At 43.4% G+C, this 20,006-nt stretch overlaps 1 protein-coding gene across 9 annotated transcripts in view; it reads right to left on the bottom strand.

Annotated features, from left to right (window-relative positions):
* The window catches only part of limch1b (LIM and calponin homology domains 1b), an 83,484-nt gene that overhangs the window by 17,094 nt on the left and 46,384 nt on the right, over positions 1-20,006 (bottom strand). For 5 of the 9 annotated variants that reach the window (XM_069170512.1, XM_069170514.1, XM_069170515.1 and 2 more), the window contains exons 6-11: positions 16,552-16,662; positions 14,760-14,958; positions 8,975-9,233; positions 3,569-3,937; positions 2,401-2,436; positions 78-204 (exon numbers count right to left, since the gene is read on the bottom strand). In XM_069170512.1, the coding sequence (XP_069026613.1) occupies positions 78-204; positions 2,401-2,436; positions 3,569-3,937; positions 8,975-9,233; positions 14,760-14,958; positions 16,552-16,662 (1,101 nt within the window). Of the gene's footprint in view, positions 1-77; positions 205-2,400; positions 2,437-3,568; positions 3,938-8,974; positions 9,234-14,759; positions 14,959-16,551; positions 16,663-18,639; positions 20,003-20,006 lie in introns of those variants that run through there. The other 4 variants (XM_069170518.1, XM_069170520.1, XM_069170513.1 and 1 more) reach the window with 4 other exon arrangements.

Raw genomic sequence — 20,006 nt, 5'->3', positions numbered from 1 at the left:
CACACGGGTGATATAAACGTCTGACGCGGTGGGGGAAATACAAACGGTGCAAATGTGACACTAAACAGTCCACTCACGTCCTGCCAGTGGTCCTCCTCCTCCTTCATTCTGTTGTACTGGTTGTGCATCAGTTCATGACGCACTTGACCGTGCGGACGCGAGATGGCCTCTTCCTCACCGCGCATGTCGATCATACTCACACTCCTGGGGGAGGACAGAGGGAGAACATGCAAAATGAAAAACGGGGATCGACAAAATCATTTCCAGATGTTTTTATTTCAAGTGAATTTAAATGAGGTTTTTCATTTGTTTCCTACTGTCAGTAATTCTTTTTGAATTTCCTCGAGTGCACTGTGCTGTAATGTTGGCCTCTTTATCCGTTTCCTGCTGTCACTGGACCACAATGCAACACTGACTCTAAGCTTCTCTAAGATGAGCAGAGGCTGAAAAAGTTAATGTCAAATACGTAAAAAAAATAAAGAAATCCCTTCAGGCGATATTCAAACCAAAATGTATCAAGGAAACCACATCATTCAAAAATACATCAATTCATCATAATAAGGAAAAAGTGAATATCCTGTAGCTGAAGGGCTCGGCACAGATGTCAAATTCATCTTTCCATGAAATAAAAAAAATGCTCACACCCAGTCGGCATAACTAAGATGTTATCCTACACATCTTCCCCTCGAACAAAGTTAAACATCATTTTTCTCTCCAAGTAATTTCCTGTTTAGTTTGATCTCGCGACCGATCCCGTAATTGTTGTGCACGTCACGTTCCAACAGGAAACACATTACAACACAACCGCAACCTCTGTAGACGTGAGGTTTTGGACAAAGGCACATGTGGTTGTAAAGCTCTAAGTTAACATTCTGGCGTGAGTTCATGAGACGCAACAATCAGCACCATCACACGGTCGCAGAAAGATTATACGGCTCTTGATATTTGTTCAGTCATTTCAAAGCATCTATTTTTAGATTACAGGTAAGACAGACCAAAGCATGTTAGGGGGGCATTGCAGGGGTGTTGGTGTGCTCGTCAAAAATCCCGAAAGCCGTTATATTTTTGTCAAGACGAGAGAAAGAGAAAAAAAAAAAAAAATCTATGAACTGCCAAGGTACAAAGGTATCACTTGGCATGAGGTACTTGGAAAGCACTGACTCATCGTCACTGTGTGGAAGATTGTTTCCAAAGCAAAGAGAAGACCGGTCCATGTTAAGTTGTGGGACTACATGTAGTTGTAGGACCATTAAATGCAAAAAAAAGAAAACTGCACGTCTGAATAACCATCTGCTCCCGAGTTATTTCCAGGTGCTGATAAGCTTCACTTGTTTTTGCACCCACTTTTAGCAGCGAAGATTAAACCATGAATATTTTTTTAAAAATATGTGGTAGAAGGATGAGGTGTTGTCAGGTTGGTTGAAATGGTTCGACACGTGCAGACGGCAGAAGCACCGAGGATGAATTTAGTTAAGTCCTCTCTACAACCGCGACTGCAGCCACTTTAAATAACATCTGAGAGAAATGGATCGTTGCCAGGCCAAAGCAAAAAAAAAAAAGAAGAAAAAAAAAAAAAGAATTCGCATCCACAACTTATTGAAACCATATTTTCATGACTTTTCCAAGGACATGGTTTCACGCTGCAAAAGCACTCTTTGAGAAGGCATTTAATTTACCATTTCAATTTATGTGATGCAAGTGGGAAAATCTGTTTAGCTCATGTTTTCCGTGCAAGGACAACTCTTTTTTTTTTTTAAAGAGCTAAAATAAGATTATCTTGAATTTATTTTCACTTCCACTTCCATGAAAACAGATATTTGACAAATTACTCCGTTTCATTTTCACTCCTCAGTGTGGTTTTATGGATTAACCAGTGTTTTATCATCTCACGATGTCACCTGTAAATTATTAAGACCTTAAACGATAAATCATACAAAAATGAAGGACATCCATTCATTTGTTATCTAGACCTGCTCTATTCTGAACAGGGTCACGGTGGGCTGGAGTTTATCCCCGGCACGGTATAATTAATGACATTTGGGAGACGATTCCAGTATTACGTGAGAGGATAGGGGCCATTTTAGTTAAATCTGTAGGCTGTTAAGAGTATAAGTCTGTGAAAAAATGCCATATTCTAGTAATATTTCTAATATAACACAAGATGGCCAATAAAAGCAAACAAGAAACAGCACCAAAAAAAAACAAAAAAAAAACTTGTAAGGATTTGATCAGTTCTTTAAATGACTTCACTGCTCAGCAAATTTTCCCACTCGCATAAAGAAAAATCCAAATTTGATTCGAATGAGAAAAATGACTCATTGAAGCGGCTTTGTTTTGCGGCGGCGAAGCAGAGCCGGGGCGCGACGGCTGAGCCTCTGGACAGGCGAGAAGACGACTTACTGTGGATCAGCGGACACACTATCTGTGTGGTTGAATCTACAGGAGGCAGAGAGCGTGGAGAGAGAGCACAACCACACATGAAGACAACACCATCTACTCATGCGCATATCAACACACATTAATGGGATATTTGAGTGTTAGCTGGCGGTTAAGATTATTGTGTTGTGATCACAGCTGGCAATGCGTTTAGTTTGTGACAAATTAAATATGGGGACCGGTAGCATCTCGAGTTTGATTTATAACCCATGTGAACAGGTTCCCTGGTTCAGTTCCTGTGTTAAACGATGAACCTCAAACCAAACACAAGGGGGCAGTCTCATCCAAAACACAGCCACAGTCAGCCAGCAACTGAAAACAAAGTTTACTGCAGCGCTTCAACACCCCCCCCCCCCCCCCCCAAAAAAACAAAAACAAAACACTGCTGGCATACATAAAGATGCACCATGGCAACGGATGCAGATGCAGCTGACGGTAAACTATTAAATCAAAGCACATGCATCTTCAATCAGACAGCACAAGAAACAACATGAAGGATGTGTGGCTCTCTGTCTGTCTCTGACCAACACTTGTGAAGAAGACTCCCTAAATCGAGCCCAGATAGTTTTTGAAGATGATCGTTTGTCATGTGGTGTGTTGTAGAGAGATATCAGCCTGGAATGAGCATTTAAAGCCAACGTCCGTATGGTATTTCATTGGCATACATGAAATTCATCAAACTTTGGTTTAAATTGGATTCAAATCAACTAGAGATTCTTTTCTAATCGGGTCTCCGAAAGAGATCCCACACAGCCTACTAAGCTCATGCATAGTTAATCAAAGATCACATTCTCAACTGTTTCCGCTTCTCAAAAATTTCTTAAAAAAAAGAAAAAGAAAAAAAAAAGCAAGGAAATGAGGAAAAAGTATTTTTTTTCAGTTTCCATGCAATCTGTGTACAATCACAGCTTCCCCCCCCCCTTTTTTTTGTGTGTAAAAGGCAGCATTATTAATTTGTTTTTATGTAGACCCCCCCAAAAAAGGCCATGCAATCATCAGGTAGTTACATTTCAGCATTCAGAATAGAAGCACTGCAGTCTCAGGTCACATGCTGATACAGAGTATTCAGAGGGATCATGGGAATAGAAGACCTCCTGACTAAAATGTAGTGTAGTTGCTGGACGGAGCTCACGTTGCTGGAAGGCCGCTGTCCAACCAAGACATCCCCTCTTGCGGGTCGTGCCTTTCGCTCAGTGCCCTTCCCCTCCGTCGGCCTGTGCCGGCCGTTTCCGTCGAAGGAAGGACGCCGGCGGGCCCCGGGGTGGCGACGTGTTTGGGCGAGGTCGGTTTTTGAGAGGCCCGCTTATCGTCTCCCGCTGCGTCCGCGAGCGACGGGGAACCGGCGACCCCTCTCTTCGCTCCTCCCGCATCCTCCCGGTCCGCCGCAGGCGGATGCTTCCCGGTTGCGCCGATGGGGCTCGGCGCAACCGCCGAGGCCGCGTTCGGCGCGAGAGTCGTCGAGTGGTGGAAGAGTTCCTCCGAGCACGAACGAGCCGGAGTGCTGCAGAAAGCAAAGCAAACTAAACGGTTTTGCTGCCCGCTTATCATCCTATATCATCAAACGGCATTCCTCTGGAAGGAGCCTAAATGTAGGTTTGTGAAGACATAAATCTACGGGGGGAAAAAAACAAAAAAATGATGCACGGTCACGAATTCCTTCAGAGCAAGACTGGATGTGAAAAACAAATTGGAGTCGCAAAAAGTCAAAGAACAACTCTGTTGTTTGTCATCCTGAGATGAACAGCTAACATTTCTGGGAGGCTTATTATTGGACTGTAAATTCCCAGAATGCAATTGCAGGGGAGGTGGAGAGACTGGCCAGCTGCTGGCAGTGAAAAGGGCCAGGTTGCAGTCCCAGCATGCTCGGGGTCAGGGAAGGAAGAAGGACTCATTTCCTTACATCCTGAGGGTGGGTCGCCTGTTCGTGTTCCCTGTGACTCTGCTTGTTTGTCTGTGGATGCATACGGTACATTTCTGCGTGTATTTGTATTTATGGGATTGAACCTGAAAGCTGCACACAAGTTTTGGTCCAACACTACGATGGTGGTTTTTGAAGGAAACATCCAGTGAGATAAAACTGTTAAAATGAAAGGAAAACCAAGTTTTTTTTGCTTGGCATGTTTGATTTCTAGATTTTGGATTTTTCATCACCATGCATAACATTAATTGAATTACTTAAGAAAATATTTACCCTTTCAAATGTTAAATAATAAAAAAAAAATCTTTGACAGCTCTGCACAAGCTGTGAAACACAAGAAACAGCTAACACACGCATCACCATGGAGTTGGATGTCAGCTCGACTCTACTCTGTTTCAAACAAATAGATGGAAACAGCCATGTCAGCAAAAGCACAAAAAAAAAAAAAAAAAGAAGAAGAATGTGTTAACACAACTATGATAGGCAGCCGCAATCACCAATTTGCTGATACCATACAAAACATATTTTAAGGCATTAATTCCAGTCAACAGTCAAAATTCTGGCCTCAGTTACGGTCTGATAAAATGTGAGCTGTTACCAAAGAGAGGATTTCATATCAAAGCCTTTTCCAAACATCTTAGAAATCCCCCCTTTTTTTTCCCCTCGGAACACAAATATACACGAGTCAGATGTCTTCTCTCCCTCGAAACGCTGATAGTCCAATCAATGCCGTAAGATTTGAGCCAGAAAACGCTGCTGCAAACTGGAGGGGGGTGCGACTCCTAAAAAAACCTCTCCAACAGGACTGTGAATGAAATGTCAGCGCGAGCAAGAAATAACGGACGGATTGTGAAATGCCATAAGAGCCCTAAACAGACGGGAGAAGTACGGCAATCCCGGATCAACGCTGGACTCGCGTGAACTGTGAAATGACACAACGGCGTCGTGAATCGACAAGCTCACCTCGTCACATGACACCAAATGCACAGTTTCCGATGTGCATTTCACAACAGCGTCTCCTAACCAGGTTGACATGAGCGCAGCGCACTCCTGCGAACTCATCGTTATGCTGCTCTGGATAAGGAAAGGCAGCAGAAGTGATGATCCGGTTACAAATGTGCCAAAAAAAAACCCAAAACCTGCCGGATTTAGACGGCAGCTGTAAAAATGATCTGTCCAGCGAGGACACCGGTCCCGACTGAGAACTGTTGACGGTAAAGTCTGCGGATTATTCTGACTGATGGGAACATTGGTTTTGGACGGACGTGCAATTTCTCAGTGTTTTCAGTGGCGCAGATATAACTTGACGATGATGCGGTCGGGAATGTCAGAGATGCTAAAACACGCGCGTGGAGGCTCGAGATCAAACTGCACGGCTGGACGCCACGCCAATCGTTTCAAAACAAGAAGTTCAGCCGAGATAAGAAGTCACGCAGCGCTCACTCGAGCCACGGCCGACAAAGGGATTCCCAAAAAAATATAAACACAACTGATGCAGCGGATACCAGACACATTGTCCCGTTTTATCCAACGGGTTCTTGTTCTTTGTCAAACTAAGGTCGAAAGATTTGGGTGTGTAACGCCAGCCGCGGCTAATGTAGCCCGGAGCCGTTGGCGTCGAGCAGAGACGAAGAGCAGACGACAGACGTGTGGGAACCTCACTTTCTCTTTAAAACTAGTTTTCTCCAACCCGAACACATCGTTAAGCCGTTTCGTCGTCACGTAGCCTCCTTTGGATCGACAAAAGGCTTTCAACGTTTTAGGAAGCTCCAGATAAAAAAATAAAAAAAAATAAAAAAAATCAGTTGATTTCCCACCTTGAAGAACACAATGTAAACACTTAAAGAAAAATAATAATTAATAATCATTAGAAATCATTATAAATCACCTAAAATTCTATAAAACTATTATCTTTTCGATTTGGTTGAATTAGAGGAACTATGGATCAGAATCACGTCTGCAAAAAAAGGGAATCGGGACCAAGATGATTTTGGGTATTGAGGAAAAAAAAAACATGGAATGAAGGTGAGGACCTTTTCTCAGAGGCGACCGTCGGGTGAACTACGGTCTCCCCGGGGGTCTCAGCGGGGGGGTGGGAGGGGCTACCGGGCAGAGGCTCACTGCTCCTCCTCGTGCCCGCCGCACGGCTCTCGACGCGAGGCGCGGACGCAGGCCGCTCCCCTTCCTCCTCGTCCTTTTTACTCGGCTTCTCCTTCTGAATCTGTGTGTGGGGTTCAAGCGGGTGGGACGTAGGGGAGGCACTGGGGGGCTCTCCGGGAGGGACGTCTAAGCTAAAGACCTCACTTGGACTGATACGTCATCCATTCACACGACACAGGTGGGAGGAGGGTGGGAGGGGAGGAGGGGGGCGGGGGGGGGGGGGGGGGGTGTTTCACGGAGGCGAGGATGATTTCGAAACACGGTGATGATGAAGGACACACGCATGTGGAGAGGGCAGGTTCACACAGGAGAGGAGGAGCGGGCGCGATACAAATATGAGGTGAAGGAAGGAGATGGTGAAGGAGGAAAACAAATGGGAAAACAAACAATGGGAAAAAAAAAATAAAATCTATGAATTCATGTGTTTTGATGCAACATATAACATGACGGGTGAATTTATGGGAAATGACAGACTAGCAGCGGACAGTAGGGGGATACACGCAGGCGCTACCGACCGACTGCACACATTTCCGTTCTGTACATTCAAACCAGTCGCGGCACGTTTTGAAAATGTGAGGTCATATTTATTCGACTGCAGATATTTGGCTTTTGATTAAATATCGGTAATCTGCTGAGGTCCTTCAATACTGCTGCTGCACTGTACTGTATATACTGTGCATTTTATATTTCATATTTTTTTACTGCTATTTTATTGCTTTTTATTATTCTATTATTATCTTATTGCTTCCTGTATGCTGCTGTAGCGGAAAAAAAAAAATTCCCCTTGAGGATTAATAAAGTAACTACCTACCTACCTACCTGCTGCTGCTAAAAAAAAGACACATACTGTATAAGCCTCTAAACCAGGGGTCTTCAACGTTTTTCAGGCCAAGGACCCCCAAACTGATAGAGAGATGGAGCAGGGACCCCCTACTATATATAGTGCATAAAATTGTGTTTTATATTAAACTGGAGGAGTGCAGGAGGCTTGGAGGGAGGTCCAGGCTAGTCTCATGCTGTGAGTGAACCGGTGTCCAGCTTGAGAGAGCTCCTGTGTGTCGCTGAATGTGTGCATTTCTGACTGAAAGATAACATCTTCTGCCTCCATTTATCCATTCGCTACAATATGTTGGATTCATGTTAATGTGTATTTAAAGACATTTAAATTTGTGAAAAAAAAAAAAACCATTTAATTAAAAAAAATATGAAAACTTTTCTAATCAACCAAAAATTTCACGGACCCCCTGCAGTACCTGCGGACCCCCTGTTGAAGACCTCTGTTCTAAACAAAACAAAAACACACACACACACACCACTAACATTGCCCATACAGCTGATCAAAAGCACTTTAAAGAATCCGCTGAGCGAGCAGAAATGTGAAACGTGTGTAGAAATTTGTGATCGCAGAGCGAGCTCTGGGCGGCGACGTGCCAACACGACATAAGCCGATAAAATCCTTCTGTCTTAAATCTGCTTCATTTTTGACGATGCAGCATATCTCACACTTTTTGCTTCGATCAGAACCGGAGCCAATGAAAACGCACATCTGGCGTCCATCAGCCACTCCCATCTGTTCGATAGCAGACAAATAATCAACGGCTGAACGGTTTCGTTCCAGATCTGCAGCTTGGCATGAGGGAAACCTACTCTTGCAAAACTGTTGAACATAAAATGAAGCAAAAAGCACATCAAAACAATGAAAAATATACAACACGTGATTTGTTTTACAATCTGTGTTTCATTTTGGTTGGTGCTATCAATTTTGTATTAAACTCATATTCTTTTTAAATCAATCTGTAGACTACATCTGCTAATATTTAACCGCTTTATATCAGAACTTTCCTGCTAATTTATTCGGAAAACAAACATTTAACAGAGAAATTCTCCTTTTCGAAAAGCAGAAATGTGGTTTCATTAATTCATAACAAACTTCAATATGAGTGGGTTTATCGGCACCAGTCGATGTCAAGCTAAAACAAAATCAGCTGTACAGCCTGTCCCCAAATAACCTGTTCATTGAGGTATCACACTCATCACCACGTTTGTTAACGGCCTTCAATAGCTTTGCACTATTAGTTCAGCCCAGTCACTTAAGGTCCAACAGATATTACGTGTAAAATATGTCAGCCTGTACGAATCAAAGCCTCTTCGTTAAAAGTTCTAATAACAATGATTTTCATCTCAATATTCTGTGAACAGAAAGGTGAAATATTCAATGTAATTTCGAAAGAGACTTAAAAAAAAATGTTTATGCCAAACCTTGTGGTTAAGGGTGGTGTTGTTTACACACTTTATAATAAAACTGTAATAGAGAGGACAAAATTAAATAAGTCAAACATCACTGCGTAGTAACTGTAAAAGCAGAACCAGATTCCAAATAGCTTCTTCTGACGCCCTTTGACGAACCCAGCTACCCAACAAAAGCTTCATATTTCTTTTTCTTGTCAGTTTCACACTCACCTAAAAGGTCTGTCCCCCCCTACAGGTGAAGTGGCGGTACTCCAGCTCTTGCGTCCTGCCTCCTCTTTGTCGCTCTTCTTCTTGCGGAGCGGCGCCGGCACATATCCACTCTGGTTGCTCCTGTTGGGGAGGTACTGGTTGAAGGGCATGGCGGTTCGTGGCTCGCTGACGGACGTCCGCCGCGCCAACATGTCGTCCTTACGGACGTCTGGCATCTTCCTGTGAGGGGCGCCGTCGGACTCCGAGTCGCTGCCACGGCCTAATGAGAGGAAGAGAGGCGGGATGGAAATACTTTACTTGCGTCAGTGGACTACGTTTTTCATCTCGGAGATATTAATTAACTAATTCGCAAGTTTCACGTTCAGACACTGGATGGCGTCCCACTTCTCTGTTTCAACGAATAATCTAACATTAAAACGCCTCATTTAACTCTTTTCAAACAAAATTTTTGTCCACACACCTGTCTGATTTGCGCTGCAGTAACCGGAGGGACTTGGGGGACATTTATACATTTTAACTCCAGAAAATCAGCCCAGCCCGACACCTCAATGAAGAACAATCTATGAGTACTGGAAAAACATTTGCAGTCCCACACTCCATCAGTTTTCCTACTTAAATGTCATTCGCCTGTACCGTAATAACCGTAATCATTTCTGACAAAGCGTATGCATAAAACGGAGCCTCCGATAGGCCATTAGTGATATAATGCGTTTTAAAAATGACCAGGATTTCTCTCTAAGTTTCCCAGACAGTAAGAAATACCCAGCATGCCGAGTCATGGTCAGAGACACAGAGGGAGAGTGGGAGGCAGGCGGAGAGATTTAACCCAAAAATAAGTGAGCAGAGAAACTGTTGATTGAGGAGTCTCACGGTGGATACCCCACATTTCTCTCTCCCTGAGCTGTCCCACCATATAGAAAATATCACTGAGTTATTACATGCGGAGCATTCCAGTGGCTGAGCATAAATCAAGCAGGTTAATGGCCTGTTTTTATGAACCAAAGCAGGTGACATGAATCATCACTTAATATGTATTGTGCTGCTCGTGCTGACAAAATTTTAGCCTCCAGTCATGAAGAACGCGCTCGGTCGGTCTCTATCAGATTTTAAACACACACCGTTTGCTTTTTAATGCGAGTGGCAACACCTGGTTTTGCAGAAGTGCACCGCTCAAGGACTTTCCCCTACTTGCCGTCTTGAATTCCTCTGCAAGTCGTCCTAATGTGATCCCCAGAGAACATACAGAAGAGAGGGAATGGAAATCAGGCACAGTCACATGTTTACAATTCCAGCGATCGACCGCTAGCATTCGAGTCATTTCCACCTTCATTTGGTCTTTTTTTTTTTTTTTTTTTGCAAATCCCAACAGATACCTGCAGCACGGCTTTACCCAAGGTCTCCCCCCAAAAATTCCTCCAAGATGTTCAGCACATGTGCTACTGTCCCCCCCTTCCTTAGATGCATGCGTACTCACTCCATGACCTCTGAATTTATGACTCAATGTATACATTTTCCAAATATAAACCTGCAATTTGAACCACATCTAAATCATGAAATCCTCCCGTAGTTCTGAGGAGATGCATGCGGAGGCAGCCGCAGCTCCTCGGTGGAAACGAACGTCACATTTTGAACTCCTCTTTATATCAATAGACTTCTTCGTTTTTTTAAAAAAAAAATTTTTTTTAATGTGGTCTGGGAAGATTGACAGATCACGGTCCAAAAAAGGGGCCTCGAGGAATCCGCACTTCCAACAATGAATGGTTCAATTATGACTCTCAACCCGTCAATTGGAAACATGAGTGACTCTGCCATCCAAGTCGATCCATCTTTAAAGCAGCAACATATGTTTTCTTTATGGGTTGATCTGCTCTCCCTGCACATATGGTAACACTGAAGTGTGAGGGAACATGTATTATGGGTCAGTGCCACACTGTACCAGACTTCAGAGACACTTATCAATGAACATCAACATGCAGTCATTGAAAAGGACAAGGACAAGCTGTGGAGTCCACTTCAATAAGCTGTATAGTAACTGAAAAGCTGAAACAGAAAGAAAGATATCCACAAAATTCCCAATGGCATTAAAAGTGAAATACATGTTTCCACTTCCTAGGATGTAACTTGTGCAGTATGCAAACAGCAGGAAGAAGTTATGATTTAATATGACTGTGTGATACAGATTTGTTGTTTTCTAAATTGGGCTAAAGCCCAACATCTGCCCAAACACAACGGTCGGTCCCCATCCTCAAAGTCCTTTTCGTAGTAACGAGACGTAATGTTTTAAAATACAAACAATAAAACATAAATTTAACCAATGTATTGCTTATCCAAGGATGTTTTATACAGTTAGCATCTAAGACGCTTACGTTGGAATAGACATTTTCCAATCGCAATTGTAATGTTGTTTTTTTGTTTTTATTACTTTACTGTCAGTTCATATTGACGTTTGATATGAATTCTGAGTTGGGAGTTACGTGTGAAAACAAATAGGTAACTGATATCGTTACAAAACCCCTTAAAAACCTCTCAATTACATCATTCAATTATTCTTCCAAACAGCCCACCGGCGGTGGGCGTCGTCCTGCAAAAACCAAGGAAGCAAGAAGGACGACGTGCACGATAAAGAGCACCAAAAGCGAAAAGTGCCTGATTTATCAAAACTGCATCCATCTCCAAACGGGGCACACATTAAAAGAGCCACCCCCCAATATCAAATTTCTTACCGAGATTGAATTAAACTCTTCCTCTTGTCCTCTAATTACTGTCAGGGCGAAGTCAGTTTTCGGAGCTGAGTAGAGGAAGGGTTTTGTCCGAAGGTCGCTGCAGGGAAATCCTGGCAGAGTCGAGTTTGTAATGCCTGTTAATAAAGGGATGCTTTTGTTCTGGGTTTACTCGGAGCTCCCGGTGATCGCATACGATAACCGCCGTTTATCCTGTTCTCACTTCTCTAGTTTGTTGCCTGAGGGTCTCATCTAAAACACTCATGTTTTCATAACCCACAAACATGTCCAGTGCTAATAAATAGCAGACAAGCTGATTTTCATTAAAACCACCACCTTTTAACAACAACAAGCCCAACAAAAACTTAAAAAGGGACTTCCGACACAAATAACCTCGTCATTACGTGCGGTATCCTCCGTCCGTGATGTTCAAAGGATTCAAGAAGTCACCATGATGTCGACTCGCGCGTGCTGTCATTCAGTTTTTCCTCCAAACCTGCCTCCGCATTTTTTCACGCATTTGCAAATTCCCTTCAGCTTTTTCAAACTCGGGCTCAGACGTGGGCGTGCGGGAACGCGAGCAGCTTGACAGCGTGAGTAATCAGCTGTGGGTTCCACGTGTTGGCGGAGCGATCGATTGGGTAATGGTTGTGTAGTAAAAAAAAAAAGCAAAAAAAAGCAAAAGGGATTAAAAATAATGCGTCGCGGCAGCTTTTCCCATTCTCAGCCTATTAAAGCCAGTGTGATGGATTTTTAGTCCCGGTACGCTTGTTGAACGTCCTTGAAAAATGTTTCTGCTTTATGGGCTTTTGTTAAGGATATTTGGGGATTTTCTACTTTATGTCTGAGAAAGAAAAACGTCAACATCCAGTGAAGATTTAAAGCACTGTAGCTTGACTGTTGGTGGCAACAGCTTAGGCTTTAGGGAGGCAGCAGTTTTCTTTTGCACCTCCCTTAAAAGACAAAAACACAGTCAGACAGGATTTCCCACGTTAAGTGTAAAAATGACATTACGCTTTATGACGACTGCTGCAATCTTTTACAGGCTGCCATTAAAATTTAAAAGGGTCATACTCGCATATGGTGTCGAAACCCAGCAACTTTTAAATGACAGCATATGGAGTGTTTGGCATCATAAACTATATGACCAAAACTGGTATTTTTCCTTTTCTGAAATTCTGACTTCAGCAGAAACTATAAAAAAACTGCTTCAAAGCTGTTTTGTACTGTATGTTTGTCTTGGAAACTCAATATTGTTCAGAAGGGTTATGCTACCATAAAATTACATACTGTAAAAAAATATATGGTTTTCCGAAACGAAACCAAAGCAATCTATATATAGATTATATACATGCTGTCAGTTCCGACTGTTCTGTGTTTTCCTTACTTTACTGCCCACCGGAGTAATAAATTGACCAAAAAAACCCCCCAAAAAAACCACCCTGAAAACAAACTCTTAAGATCTGGAGAAATATTTATAAATCCGAGTGAAAAATACCCAACAGTACTTCATCCATCTTTTATGGAGGTAAATTCAACCACACACACATTTCCTTTTCCTCATTTGAAACAGAGATATTCATCCTCATCTTCATTTGGTGAGTCGGCCTTGCAGGTATGAACACATTATGTCACGTTCTCGAACCGCAAGCTGTCACTTTCATCATCGCTGACTTGTCAGTCGAGTGTCAGATCACAAACCACTAAGAGCTCATTCATACAACCGCACCTCTCCCTGTTCTTTGTCCGACACGCACACATCTCATCGCTCCCTCCCTCCTCGAGTGCTGTCACTCATCTCAGTCCACGCTTCAAGAGAGCCACCAAACAGCCGTAACCAATGGCAACGGGTTCAAACACAGAGTACAGAGACGCTTTTGTGTGGATGTAAATGGCGGGGCAGCAAATCCCGACTGAAAGGTATCGCGAAAACACTATGAGACACGAATGGTGATTGAGGCGTCTATTCATTCACATACATACCGCACTTAACTAAAGAAACAACAACAAAGCGATAGAATTACTGGGCCATTAAACAAAATTGCTACAACGTGCATTTTTAGAGCTTCATTGAGCTTAAATTTAGCGTGCAGCGTTTCTGAGTCTTAGTATTTAAACTACAGCTCGGAGTCTCCAGGTTGTACAACATCTAAATGAATGCAGAATCTGATGCGTAAACAGCACATCTGAGAAAACTGTTGGGGCAAAATTCAGATCCCAAATAATGCAGCACTCTTTGCAACTTGGACTTCTTTCAGTACACTCAGAATCAGTCAGTGTTTCCACTAAAGACCAAATAAATGAAATGTCTTCGGTTTTACATCACCTGCTGCGCCTACCATTGGGCGACAGCTTGGTGGAGGCCTGCGATTATATTACATAACTGTGTGAAACAAAAACAGATGTGGAAGGATTTGTCATTGAAACGGAGCAAGAGGATGTTTTCTGACGCGGCAGATTGATGTCAGACAAGCTGATCGCAGAACTGATAGAGTTAAGCAAAGAAAAGCACGCGAGCAGCTTCTCAGAAAGGATGAAGAATGTGAATGAAGCCCTTTGTTTCATATATAGTTTGCAGTTTGTTTTTATATACTGTACATACTGTAGCCATTTGCTAAATTTGACCCAAACAATGCTGAATTTCTTCCCTTTCATGAGTATTAATGTGGCTAAAAATGAAACAATGGCCATATATCGACCTCACATTATTCTTTCAAACTGCCTTTGACTAACACCGGGCGTTGTCCTAGAAAAAACACCGGCAGGAGAACAACGGGCTTTACTACAGTAGCACCAGAAGCACGATACACCTCGTTTATCTATATACTGAATCTGTGCACCTCGACTCACCCGAGCAAAGCCAGTAAAAACCCCTTCCCGTCCGTTAAGACTAATAGCTGTCGCCATAACAACACAATAGCAACCGAGCAGATTTGACGTACAATGTTTAATTCAAGAGATGGTCGTTCCAACGACAAAGCTGCACTACTTTCATGGTTATGTTAAACTAAGTGGTCAGTATGAAACCTATGAGTGTTTTTTTTTTGTGTTTTTTTTCCTCCTACCATCGCTGCTGCCGCGGGCGACCAGGACGTCCGGCGACGGGGTCTGTCGTGAGCGGGAGCCGAAGGAGTCCAGGCTGTCGAATGAATCCTCGCGTCCGTGCCGTGGCGGGGAGAGAGAGTCGCTGCGCTCGGAGTCCCAGCAGTCGATGTAGCCGCTGTCCCGGATGCTGCGTTTAGGGCTCTCTGCCTCCTCCGCCTCCTGACCAACCAACACAAACAAAGTATGAGAAAATGCATGTCAACAACAGGAAAGGGATTTAGTGCGAGGTATCGAAAAGTACTCAGGCTCCCAAATGTGGAGATGGGATTTCTTGGGCGTAATCCATCGCTGTCCTTAAATCTTATCCGTGCGCGTGTTCTTAGATCCACGTCCACTACAAACATCCGACTCTGACTCCTCCCACATCTCTTAAACGTACGACAGCCGTGGTGCATTTTCTCCCTTTTGTTGTGGCTTGCATCACTCGTCATCACTCTCTCTTCACCTCGGTGACTCCTCCCGTTCCCTGTCTGCAGTTGAAATGTGTCTTTGCAGCTAATGGGAGGTGGAGAAAGGCCTTTCCCGTCTACCAAGAGACTTCCTGTTCCTGTTCCCGTAGCATCTGTTATCAAACTTCCAAACCTTTGCAAAAGCCTTTATTATGTTTTTAAGTACGTGTCCTTCAGTGACATGCACCTATTTTGCTTTGTTGAAGTACTGACGTCATTTTTTTTTAAACTGCGATCCAAGTTTTCATCTGTTTGACTTTCACGAAAAGCTGATATATATATATATTTTTTTTTTTCTGGCTAGCTCTTAAAAAAATCTCAGAGAAAATGATCAGAAAACATAAAACCCAAAACTATCTGAGAGATACAACTCGAGTGTAAAAGAAAATGTTTTATCAACGTCACACGAGGCGTAGATATCGTAATATCATGACAAGCGTTGTTTTGTCCTGGTTTTAAAGGCGGCATTACAGTAAAGTGATGCACAGATGCACTGATGAACACCGGCGCCCGAGTTACACGTGTTTTCGCGACTGTCGGTTCGGGCACATCGTCAATTTCGACGCGCACACGAGAAGACGGCGCACGTCAAGTTTGGCGTCAAACTCGGGAAAAGCAGCGAGAAGAGAAAATGTCTGTCTTTTCTTCAAATTTGACCTTTTCCTGTTGCACTTGTCCTCGGCTACTTACAAAAAGTGAACGTGTTCCCTTGATTTTCACATCATAAGGTTTTTTTTTTTGGTCTCGTGGAAACGTGACTTTGTTTTGTTCGTCTGCGACGTGTGAACATCTGGGAAAGTCCTTTTGCCGAGCTGGCAGCGGTTTCACAGAACAGCGAAGGGGACATCACGTCACATCGTGGAACAAATTGCACGGGGGTGACATCATGGCTGTGAATGGTTATCACTGTGTGTGTGTGTGTGTGTGTGTGTGTGTGTGTGTGTGTGTGCGTGTGCGTGTGTGTGTCAGTAAAGGAGTAGACCGCAGGTGGGGTGGATGATGGTGTTATCCTCTGCCTGACATCATTTCGGAGAAATCTTAACAAACACATTTATTGAATTCACCCCAAAAATAAGCGATCCAGCAGAGAAGCTGTGTGTCCCTCTTCAGGTCACTTTGGCTGGACGTTTAGTTACTGCAGGGCTCAAATATGCGCTCTGCTTCTCTAATCCTTAGACTGTACTGCACTCCACCAGCTGTGGTTACCGAGAGATGCTGAACACAACAGCGATGTCGTCCCTGCACTTGGATTTCCGGTATATTTTTGAATCCCTAAAGGTGAATAAACATCGACTTGGCAAACCTTTCGCATTTGTGACAGCAGGCCCTCAAACTCCTTCAGGTCCAGCGTGGGCCCGTTGTAGGAGGTACAGCTGTTGGCAGCCCGACCCAGCCAGTAAATAGTGATTAAAACCTGAGGGAGAGAAGAAACACGGTTCAGGAATCATGACCAAAATGTGCTGATATTTTGTTTGTAAAAGGAAGTCTCAGTCAAAGCAACGCATGGAACATGAATGCAGACTGATTACTGCTAAATTAAGTGAAAACCGTTACAGACATGTGCATAGATTCGTTTTTTTTTTTCCAACCAGAGTTGCGAGTCAAACGTACTCTAATGACACCTTTTAAAAAAGACCCAACCTCTGTTTAAGTCGTGAAGAAATCCACATTATCATCTGTTGCTTTATACATGTGTATGTTTTGTCCAGGTTCATTAAAAATACTGAAAAAAAGAAAGGAAAAGGTTGAACGTGCACGATGACAACTTTCCCCACTCTTTTCCTCTCACTTTTCTCCCTGGGAAGTAATAGCATGCTGGTTTCCTGGTCATTACAGTCCAGCCTCTTCTAAAAGAAGTTCCACGTTAGCAAACGCGTCCTGCGCAAACACGACAAGACCCGAGCAATTGTTCTGACCCGGAAACCGGTCGCAGCCTTCTTCTTCTGCTGCTGCTAACGTATAGCAAACCTTTCAGTGGGTTGCGTTGATTTGTATCTGCCTCTTTGCTAAGCCGAGCCCCGAGTGCATAACTCACCAGATAAATCACAGCTCCCTAAAAACACATAAACACTGTTCAATAAGCAGCCGAAGGAGTCTGTGATTATGTTGTTGTTGTTGTTGTTTTTTTGCACTTATGTTCGTAACCGAATGCCTTCGAAGTAACGCTGAGTGTGACTGAGGAACTGAAGCTCACTGCGTTCGGAGTAAGTTCCTTTGTAGTCAGCTAAACGGCCTAAAGAGAAAATGCAGAATGTACAGGCCGACTGTGGCCGCAGGGAGATCACAACAAAGCTGCACCTTTAGCACCGTTGGCAAAGTGCTCCCGGCTATATTTACTGTGTCCATGTCAACCGGCACTCCGAAGGGATTGCTTTGATAAGAAAGCTCAGCATGGCTTAATGCTGTTTATTTCAGTCATACTGTCAAGTGCAAATTCAAACACAAATGGAGGAAAAGCAAAGGAAGCGGCCTGCTGATCAGAAGAAGCACAAATGAGTCATTTTCTGTCACCCTATGTGGAGGGAAATTCAACTTTTAGCCCGAATAAAGATTCGGCAACCGTGGGCACTAGAATTCGACTTAAATAGATCAATCAAATCTATCTTTATACACTTTTACATGTTTGACAGTCCTATTTTTGTGTAAGCATGCAGAAGAAACAAGGAGCACCTCACAAGCAGTTCTGTGACCACACTGCAGCTTCATTATCTGCTCTCTGTACTGTAGCAACCCTGTGCCGCAAAGTACGGCGGCTTCTGTGTCACCAGCATAATGAACACCGTCGTGCCAGCTCCCATTGGAAGTGGGTCACAGCACCGAATGTGTTCCCCCATTGCTCGCCATTGTGCTTTAAAAACCCAGCCATATTGATTCCAACTGCATAATCACGGAGGGTAAAAACATCCCACCAGCGTGCCCGATTTACCCGAGCAACACCAAAACCAACAAATAGACAAAAAAACAAAACAACTTTGACTCAAGAGTTACAGTAGTTCAAAGAAAAGATATCAGTGGAGTTTTGACCGACAGGAGTACAAACGACGGGCCGAGACTCTGACGGGAAATGATGCACACCGTCACACTTGCTCTGCCTCATCGGTTTCAGCAGCTGTCTGCCACAGTACACATGTGGAAAGACCTGTCAAAGAGGTTCCACTGAAAACAACAAGATTCTCTTTGTGTCATGGGCAAACACAGACAGACACACACACACACACACACACACACACACACACACACACACACACACACACACACACACACACACACAGAGAGAGAGAGGAGGGAGGTGCATTAATAAACCACCTGGGATGTCAATACTTATACACAAGCCCATGCATGCAAACATTGATGCACGACCTGCAGAAGTGCAGATACAGATTCATTATACCGGTCATCACAATGCAGATATGCACGATCAGCACGTCTCCTTCACACCTGCGAAGACAATCGTCTTTTTAATCCGACGTCACGTCCGTGTTGCTGAACAACAACCTTTAGCAGCACATCAGTAAAAACAAAATTCCTCCCGGTGCAGTTCCTTCCCCTCTCAATATCTGACGTGTTGCAGGGACAGCTGCTGTCAAATCCTATAGTCCTCAGTCCCGAGCCCGCGGAGCACATCCATGCTGGGGTAACATATCGTAGCAGCAGGTCCTGGCTAAAGCCGGGAATTTGTGAGCCATTTGCTGCTGCTGCTGCTGCTGCTGCTGCTGGCCATCGGAGCCAAGAGTCCCTGTGTTTAGTCAGCTGAATGATGCTAGCAGCCGAGGCCAGCTCTGCAGCTCGACACAGTAACTTGTACGGTGCACACCAGCATCACAGTGAGAGGAGGAGGAGGAGGGAGGAGGGGGAGGAGGGGGGTAGGAGGAAGAGGTGGAGAGAGAGGAGAGAGTAGAAGTGCTTTGACTGCAGAGAGGGCAGGGCTTGCATTATGTGCTCTACGTCTTAAAGCAGCATGATTAGAGAAGGATGGGAAGTCGTGGAAGGACATTTTGAGCAGACGGTGACAACAGTGAGGCTGTAAAAGTAAATAATTTAAAGATCGTCAGAGCAGCAAGTGCACAGAGACCTCAAATAAGTAGAACAGGAAGAGTTTAACGTGAGAGGATTATGCAGAAATATTGAAAGGAGAAAAAAACAGCTGAAGCTCAAATAAAATGACGAAAAGAACAAACCAAAACCGAAGACATTCAACATTCTTAATTATTGTTTTTAATCCCTTTTTTTTTTTTTTTTTTTAAATATTCCTATTTATTTATTTTCAAAATGTTGTTTAATTGTTCCAATTTTAGGTCCTCCATTATATTTAACCTCCTATATTTAACATTATTTTTAAACTTGTTGTTCTGTTTGTTTGGGTCTTTGCTTTTTTTTTTTTTATGTTTGTGTTTCTCTGATGTTTGGGCTTGTCTAAAAGGTGCTATATAAATAAAAGCTGAGTAAAGTTAAAAAAACAGATAAGAAGGTAATGAGTGTGAGAAATAGACAAAAAGCAAGAAAAGCTGGAAAAAGTAGTGCAGCTGGAAAAGATGATGCAGATATCCAAGAGTTCATAGAAAAGAATCATTTAAATACAAGTAGACGTTTAAAACGTTAAAGCTCAAATAGGTACTGAGAGAATAAAACCGAGCTACTGAAATCAAACGTTGCGACAACGACAGCACGGATGGGGACACTGGGCCATAATCACAAGTTTCCATCCAAGACATACATTTAACACACAAACAAATCATCCCACTGTAATCCAGCGGTGTC

This window comes from Embiotoca jacksoni, unplaced genomic scaffold, assembly GCF_022577435.1.
Source record: "Embiotoca jacksoni isolate LCO1_2020_lvr unplaced genomic scaffold, fEmbJac1.0.p SCAF_5, whole genome shotgun sequence".
NCBI lineage: Eukaryota > Metazoa > Chordata > Actinopteri > Embiotocidae > Embiotoca > Embiotoca jacksoni.
This window is presented reverse-complemented; position numbering and strand designations above follow the sequence as displayed.